Source organism: Triplophysa rosa, linkage group LG11 (genome assembly GCF_024868665.1).
Source record: "Triplophysa rosa linkage group LG11, Trosa_1v2, whole genome shotgun sequence".
Lineage (NCBI taxonomy): Eukaryota > Metazoa > Chordata > Actinopteri > Cypriniformes > Nemacheilidae > Triplophysa > Triplophysa rosa.
The window spans coordinates 24,126,211-24,135,394 of record NC_079900.1 but is presented as its reverse complement, the minus strand read 5'-3'; the positions used below and the strand labels follow the sequence as shown (position 1 = coordinate 24,135,394).

The 9,184-nt window shown below is 39.2% G+C and overlaps 1 protein-coding gene across 1 annotated transcript; it reads right to left on the bottom strand.

The window, feature by feature from the left end:
• Positions 1 to 515: 515 nt before the first annotated feature.
• On the bottom strand, positions 516 to 2,215 carry LOC130561618 (uncharacterized). Its single transcript, XM_057346061.1, has 3 exons — positions 2,055 to 2,215; positions 1,874 to 1,976; positions 516 to 1,281 (listed from the first exon to the last, which is right to left on the bottom strand). The coding sequence occupies exons 1-3, from the start codon at positions 2,213 to 2,215 to the stop codon at positions 754 to 756; spliced, it is 792 nt and encodes a 263-aa protein (XP_057202044.1). The 3' UTR covers positions 516 to 753.
• Between the last annotated feature and the right edge of the window lie 6,969 nt (positions 2,216 to 9,184).

The following is a 9,184-nucleotide window of genomic DNA, read 5'->3' as shown; positions in this document are numbered from 1 at the left end:
ACGGGTATCTTTTATTAGATCCTCGGGGAGACAGGAACAGAAAAACATGTTAACAAACAATACCAGAGACAGAACAAAGGAACAGATTGAATATATATAGTCCATGGGTGATGAGACTGATGACGGGCAGGTGCGGGAATTACAGACAGGAAACAGGTGCGGGGATTACAGACACGAAACAGGTGCGGGAGCGTGGAAAATCGTGGGTAATGAAGTCCGAGGGGGAACCACGGGGAGAAACAGAGGGAACCATGACACCATCATACACTTCCTTATGATCCTTCCTGCTTTCGCGTACTCTTCGTCTTCACCCCCAACTCTTCCTCGTACTCTTTTACGTTCTTTACAAATACTAAAGTCAGTGGTTGACAATCAAGAGGGTCTGGACTTGGAAGCACCTGATTTAGGAGCACCAGACTTGGCATGGCGGCCATGACAACTGGAGACTCAGGTGAGACAGCATGAACAGAAATTTGATTTAACTTTAAATACAGAACCTGATGGACAGTGGAGGCTGGTGCTAAAAATATTTGGGGGGGCGCAAACAACAACTGTCAGTAATGCAGGACTATAAATAGCCATTAATCAGGTGATGTATCATTATTACAGTCAATGTTAATACATGCAAATAAATGTACTATGAATCAGTGAATTTGAATTGAATGTGGGTTTATTATCAGTAATGAAGTAATCAAGGTAATCATTCAAAAAAAACACAACACACTATAGTTACCTAATCATTGGCCATTAACACTATTTGAAAATAAATTTTGCTCTCCTTTCTTTCTGACTTGCAAATTTCTCAATGACCTTCTGGTTAAAGTCAATGATCTCAGTCACCATTCTCTTCTCCATTGACAGCATGGCCAATGCATTTAGTCTCTCCTGGGTCATGCTATTTCTCAGAAAAGTCTTAACTCTTTTCAAAGTTGAGAAACACCTCTCAGCCTCTGCTGTGGTCATGGGTGTGGTGATGAGGATCTTTAGGAGAGTGACAGTCTCTGAAAAGACTTCTTCAAGATTGTTCTCCTTAAACAGCTGCAGTAGGTCCACAGCACCACAACAGGTTCTGAACTCTTCCTTGCAGTAGATGAGACTAAGCTCTGTCTTTAGCTTACTCCCATTGAGCACTGGATAGGCCTTCAAAGTCCTACTCAGTGCATCTTCAGGAAACGCCACTGTGTACTGTTCAAACCTGTCTGCTTGCAGCAGGGTGGCACTAACGAGGTGGCTTGTGAAGCAGAACCGTTCCATGGTGTGTTGGAGTATGGTGTCACAGACCTACAGAGTGAAGGACAAAAACAAAAATGATGTAGTGATGACAAAATGTCAATTTCAACTGCAACATGATCAGTTGTAAGTCATAGAGAGACGGAGACCAGTTTCAGTGTTTGAATCCCTGATTTATCCAAACTTCATACATATGGACTAGACAAACATGCCAAGTTTCATGAACTTCTGATGCTTAGGGCGCTAATAGCATTTTTTTATTATCAGCCATTTTCATATCAATCAGATAAAAAGGGCACACCACTAGAGGAAACCTAAGAATAACAAATCTATTTAGATCACTATTTAAAGACTATGAAAATGGTTAAATAGATTGACTTGTAGTAAAATATGCATTGCAAATAAATGTAGTATAGTTTCATAAAGTTTAATAAAGCCCAATATCAAAGGATCTACTCTTTGCTACAATATTTAAGCAAAAAAATTATAAACTCAAAGACATGAGAACACATTTAGTACCCAAAGAGGGTAAATGAAACCATGCCGTTTAACTTGTTGTTAATATTTACTTTCTTTTTGATAGCTTCCTTTGATAGCTTTTCTATGAAAAACTGCAGAGTAACAAGGACTACAATAAACTTACCTCTGTTGCAATCCGTTCATGGACGTCTGGACTAAGCAACCGCCGCCTCTTTGGTTGAGAAGCTCCTTCACTGCTTTGGTTAACCAGAGAATGGAGAGAATTTCTGCAAAGGATTAAGAAAATGTATGACTAATAACAATAATAATGATAACAAATTCAAAAGAAGGAATACAGCTGCTACCTGATCTTCTGTATGTCCTGCTGGAACTGCTGGATGCTCCCCTTAATGTGGACTGAATCTATGTCCTTCTTCTGGAGTTTGGCATAGAGGATGTCCACGTGTGGCATGATGTTGTGGAAAAGTTGCAGAAAAAAATTAAAATCCTGATCCTCCAGCAGCATGGCAAAGCCTCCTGCCTCTCTGGTGGTAACAGGGTCAAAGTCACCTGAGTCTCGAATAGTTTCAAAACAGCGAATGAGGCCCTCTCTGTGCTCAAACACTGTATTGATGGCACGGCTGTGGAAGTTCCATCTAACACTGCTTGATGTTGGTAGTCTATGGGCAACTACTTTATCAAGAACATCTGTGCGCTTGGGTGATCTTGAAAAAAAGCTGGCAAATCCTCCAAGGTTAGAAAAAAAATTCTAACTTTGGGTATGTGAGAAGTGGCCTTTTGCATTATTAGATTGAGCTGATGAGCATAGCAGTGGATGTAATGGGCATTTGGGTACACATCTTGAATCTTCCTTTGAACACCTGCAGTGGCACCTCTCATCACGCTGGCTCCATCATACGCTTGGGAGATGAGTTTACTCTTCTGATCTTCTGGAAGGATGACAGTAAGATGCTCTTTTAGTGCTGTAGCGATGGAATCAGCTGTAGTTGAATGCAGATGAATAAAAGCAAAAAACCTCTCCTGTACGTTGCTTTTGCCATCAATGTAGCGCAGCACAAGCACAAGTTGGCACTGTGTGGCAATATCGGTGGTCTCGTCGGCCTGGATTGATAGAAAATCGCTGTTTTGTGCTTCTTGGATTATGTGTTCCCTCATAACAGACAACATACAGTCCAACAGCTCGTTCTGCACGGTTTTCGAAGTTCCCTTAAACACAGAGGCATTCTCGAGGTGCTCTTTCAAAACTCCATCAAGAGAAGCAACAAAGTCGACCAAGCCACGGAATATCCCGGGGTTATCTGAGCTCTCGCTCTCATTGTGGCCACGCAAAGCCAGCTCAAATGCGCCACAAAATTTTACACAGTCTATTATTCTAGACAGGATGTGTCGATTTTTTGTGACCTCTTCATTGTGCCTTCTAATGCCAATCCTGTAGCCTTCATCTAGCTGTTCAGCAATGCTAAGCTTCCCAAAAAACTGGAGCCTCATAGCGTTGTCAAGATGGCTGCGGCTACTTTCATGTCGCTTGCACTTATCAGAGAGATGTTTTAAATCGCAAACCCCTGTTGTTGTCCACAACGTTTCGGTGCCAAGACTTTGAAACAGCAAACAGGGAAAACAATAAAAGGCATGACTTACATCGCATCCAGCTAGCCAACTCCGTTTTCCATAAGAAGTGCCGGAAAAGCACCGAGTGTAAGATCGACCGCGATCACTTGACTGCTGCTGAATTTGCAAGTTGGGTCGATCTGGTCCAAGCTCCTTGATCCGTTTTTTTTCTTCATCTGAACGCCTTTGGAACGGGTATTCTTGTAAAGATAAAACCGAATTTTCTTTCATCTCGAGATAATTTCGCTTGCTTCCACGTTAATCAGTACCTGTCAGTCAAATGACAATCTGCTGAGCGGTAATGAGAGGCGTTAAGAACGTTCCAATCACATAAGGCCAAAAATATAAAAACAATATTGATTCGCTTACAACAAAAGTGTGAGGGTTTGGGGCGCAGCACGATTTGAAACAAGCCAATTAGAGCTCAGCCTCAAATCACATGCTTTTCAAAAATGTTCGTGCCTACATACACACTCGTTTGTCCGGCGCCCCGCACACGTATGAACAAAATACAATTTTGATTTTTTGATTTTTTAATAAATTATAATATGACTAATGGTGGAATAGTACGACTAAATTATTTTATTACGTTATTAATTTGCGATATATATTAAACTTATTGTTGGCATATTAAAGTAGCTTTCTTCTCTGGATAACTTTAAGGGGGCGGCACCCCAGCGCCCCCTATTGACCGGCCGCCACTGCTGATGGATGATGCTGCTGTTGCAATAAGGAAAGCACACAATCATTTTTACTATTGTTCCAGTCTGTACAATCCTGAATTATATAATAATATAATTTCTGGGAGGATTCTGAAAGGTTTTGTCTGTACCTGCTGAAGTGTAGTTCTCACCCTATGATCAGACATCAAGAAGAGAGAACCTAAAATTAACACGCGCCAATTGGGAGTAAAAATTTGCGTTGGCAAGTATATGTAAAAGTGTCAATCGCCAGTTGAGGGGAATTTTTTTAATGAATTATAACAATACCATGTAGTGAGAATGACAGCCGGTTTTTATAGAGACTCACTATTTCTGAAGTAAGCTAATCAAATGATCATTTCAGAAGACGAGATTGTCATGATTGGTTAGCTGTTTTGTCATAAGCCAGCAGCCATATCACCCTGTAGATCAAGACTTGTTGCCCACTGAAGCTAAGCAGGGCTGAGCCCGGTCAGTGCCTGGATGGGAGACCTCCTGGAAAAGCTAGGTTGCTGCTGGAAGAGGTGTTAGTGAGACCAGCAGAGAGTGCTCACCCTGTGGTCTGTATGGGTCCTAATGCCCCAGTATTGTGATGGGGACACTATACTGTTAAAAGCACCGCCTTTCGGATTAGATGTTAAACTGAGGTCCTGAATCCCTGTGGTCATTAAAGATCCCATGGTACTTCTCGTAAAGAGTAGGGGTGTAACCCTGGTGTCCTGGCCAGATTTCCTCCACTGGCCCTTGTCAATCATGGCCTCTTAATAATCCCTAACACAATGTCGTTTGCCGGAATCATGCAACATTTACATAGTCATTTAGCAGACACTTTTATCCAAAGTGACTTACAGAGAGTTTAGGGAGCAATAAGCGATATGTCATACAGGAGCAATGATACAAAGTGCTAATACAAAGTTACTAGTTTCAACAAAAGCTAGACCACTACCTGTTGAGAGAAAGAGAGAGGGTTAGTGTATTTTTTTCTCTCATTTTTCTGTCAAGTATTCACAGAAGAGATGGGTTTTAAGTAGTTTTTTGAATGTTGTGAGAGATGTGGTTGACCGGACAGAGTTAGGAAGAATATTCCATAAGGAAGGAGTTGTGAAGGAGAATCCTTATATCAAAACAACTGCACTAAACATAACCATTTCAGTGTCCTTTTGGCACTGAGTAACTGTCAAAATTTATCGGGTTAAGGCACATTAACTTGCTCTTTATAGTTTATTTATAAGATTCTATATTTCTTTGAGTTATAGGGAAATTTGCATGAAAGAATGTTGTTAATAATGGCCCAAGCACCGAGTATGTGAGGAATTGCTCAGTTTGTTATAATCTTCAAATTTAATCACATTTTTGAGAGCCTAAACATGCTTGAAAACTCATGAAAGTTTGCATACATGTTAGAGGTGGTGAAAATTTATCTGATATGGGTTTCAGAAAAAAGTGTGGCAAAATGGCTCTATAGCGGCACCTACAATATTTGGTAAAAAATGTATGAAATTTGGTAGGCTCATGTAGCATTCGAAAAGCTACGAAAAGTCTCTTACAACAGTATCCTAAACCCAACAGGGGGTCTGCTATTTTAAAATTTATCTGCAATTTTTTGTAGTTTTTACGTTTTCTCTGCATCATACAACTCCTAGAGATTTCATTATATGAACCTCATATTTGTTCAGTCTAATCTACAGGCATTTGCCATGTTTAATTGCAATGCCTTAGGGTTTTTGGTCAATTGTGTGTCCATAGTGGCCCTAAAAAAAATTGATATTTTGCCATAAAACATGAAGAACTTGTTGTGAGGGTAGGGATGTTCAAACTTCACATCAGCATCCTCAATGTGCACCAAGATGTGAGGGCCTGATAAATGCTTTTTGCAGCTATAATTTAAATTGCTTCTGAAGCTACAATGAGTCTAAATATTTAGTATCATAACTAAGTTTCATGCCTGTTAGGGCAGTGTGGTAGGTCTCTTTATAAAAGCGTATTTGATAAACAAAGATTTGCCTGTTTAATTACATTTACATTAGTCATTTAGCAGACGCTTTTATCCAAATACGACTTACAGAGAGTTCAGGGAGCAATAAGCGATATGTCATACAGGAGCAATAATACAATAGCTGCTAATACAGAGTTACTAGTTTCAACAAAAGCTAGACCTGTTGTCGGAGCCAGGTGATCGAGTGGTTTGTATGGAGGACTAAACCTGCAAAAATTATAAATAAATTAATGTATAAATAAATAAATATATAAACGAATAAATGTAATAATATGAAAATAAATACAGGAATGAATGGTTTGATAAAACAAAATAATTCGTTTTAGCTATTATTGATCTTAGCTTTAACTTTTCTTTTCATTTTTTAAATTGATTTATTATTTTTTGTGTCCATTTTTAATTATTTTTAATTATTATTATTATTTATTTTTAGATTATTTTATTTATCATTTCCTTTTATTTTTACATTTATTTATTTATACGTTTATTTATTTTTATATTTATTTATTATCGCATGTATTTATTTCCACTTTTATTTATTTATTCTTGTATTTATTCTTACTTTTCTGTGTCTTGTATGATAATTAGATGGGTTGGTCTTGCCTACTATTGGTTCAGCGTAGATTGAAGCGTTTGATCGATTACTCTTGACTTGTTTTGGACTAACGTCACGTCACTCACTGATCGTTTGCTTCGTGTATAACGTTAAGTAACTATGGCGGGCGCACAATTAGCTAGAGAGTTACAGCATTTAGCCAATGAAGTCGATAACCATGCATCAAATGACTATGTGTCATTCAGATTAGATGCACTTATTGAGGATTTATTACAGATTGACGGAGAGATAAATGACAAAGTTCTTCAAAATCTGTGCGAGTCAGGGGGTGCTAAGGTGGTGACCAAGTTCCGGTTACAGGTCCTCTGCCAAAGAGGTGCATGAACGACCTCAGCAGATTCGTCGATTCTGAAAGCACAAGACGACTTGATATTAAGATGTCTAATAAACACAGACTTTCTTGTTACATGATTTTGACATTCTTGTTAAGATTGCAAATTATTGGTATGATCGCCCGTAACGGCTGAAGCGAGGTGAAAAAATAAATAAAGCGATTTGACACGGGATTCGTACCCATACAATAAAGCGAGGCAGCGTGTCACTACGGTAACAATCACACTAAGCTATTTCGCAATGCTAGCTGCTGCGGATCTTTGCAATAATATCAAGATGTCACACAACAATATGCAGCTGGATGAATCAAGGGAATATGCCCGTTTTAACTTGTGACCTCTGTGTTATTTATCTCTTATGGAATGTAGTTTACGAGTACCGTTTAGTAACCACGTCTTTTTAGAAGGAATGGTTTCCATTTGATGGCCCCTGTAGTGAAAGAACGATGCTCATTACTACCGTGTTAACTTGTGACTTAAGTTCACTATGTCTCAATTCATTTACATTATGTTACATCATGTTACATTAAATCTTTACGCTTTTTCTAACCGAAAGGCTGCTTATAACTATCACTTTGACAAAGCGTTAGCTTGCGACTTCGGTTTACAAGCTCATCTGTGTAGTTAAACCTTATTACATTTTGTGCTTTATGATTTTCACCAGTTGAACTGTAACACCACCATAGCACCCTCTGACTCGCACAGACTTTGAATGTGCTGCAAAGAGGCTAACAACCGAGGGAGAACTTTGTCATTTATCTCGCCGTCAATCTGTAATAAATCATCAATAAATGCATCTAATCTGAATGACACATAGTCATTTGATGCATGGTTATCGACTTCATTGGCTAAATGCTGTAACTCTCTAGCTAATTGTGCGCCCGCCATAGTTACTTAACGTTATACACGAAGCAAACGATCAGTGAGTGACGTGACGTTAGTCCAAAACAAGTCAAGAGTAATCGATCAAACGCTTCAATCTACGCTGAACCAATAGTAGGCAAGACCAACCCATCTAATTATCATACAAGACACAGAAAAGTAAGAATAAATACAAGAATAAATAAATAAAAGTGGAAATAAATACATGCGATAATAAATAAATATAAAAATAAATAAACGTATAAATAAATAAATGTAAAAATAAAAGGAAATGATAAATAAAATAATCTAAAAATAAAAAATTAAAATAATTAAAAATAATTAAAAATGGACACAAAAAATAATAAATCAATTTAAAAAATGAAAAGAAAAGTTAAAGCTAAGATCAATAATAGCTAAAACGAATTATTTTGTTTTATCAAACCATTCATTCCTGTATTTATTTTCATATTATTACATTTATTCGTTTATATATTTATTTATTTATACATTCATTTATTTATAATTTTTGCAGGTTTAGTCCTCCATAGGTTTGTGCTCCGACATGTGGCGCCGGTGCGTCCTGGGCGACCCGAGTTCGAGTCCCGGCTCGTGGTCCTTTCCCGACCCTACCCCCTCTCTCTCATCCACTTTGCTTCCTGTCCTCTCTGAAAAGAGTCTCTCTCTGTCAAATAAAGGCAAAACGCCAAAAAAATAAATCTTTAAAAGCTAGACCTGTTGTTAGGAAGAATGTTCGACCAGGAAGGAGTTGTGAAGGAGAATGAGCGGGAAAGCGATTTACTGCCCTTTTGAGAAGGCAATACAAGACGCCTGTCGTTTGCTGAAAGCAGGGTTCTTGATGGGGTGTAGGAGTGTAGGAGGGTGTGAAAGTATGCCGGTGCAGATCCAGTGATAGTCCTGTAGGCAAGCATTAGTGACTTGAATCTGATACGGGCTTCAACTGGTAGCCAGTGGAGAGAGATGAAAAGGGTTGTCACATGAGCCCTTTTGGGCTGTTGGAAGATGAGGCGTGCTGCTGCATTCTGAACGAGCTGGAGTGTTTTGATAGCCTTTGCAGGAAGACCAGCAAGGAGAGCATTGCAGTAGTCCAACCTTGACATTATCAGGGCCTGGACAAGGAGTTGTGCCGCATGCTCAGTGATATAGGGTCAGTAGTATATATGAGGGTCATTGTGTCAAAATGATTGATGGTGACCTTTGCCCTTTGCGGGGGGGTTGAATTACTTCCGGACCACCCACGTAGTGAGGGACCGCCCACATCGCGTTGACCTTTTGACCGTATCCGCCCACATCGCGTTGACCTTTTGACCGTATCCGCCCCAGTAGTGAGGGACCGCTC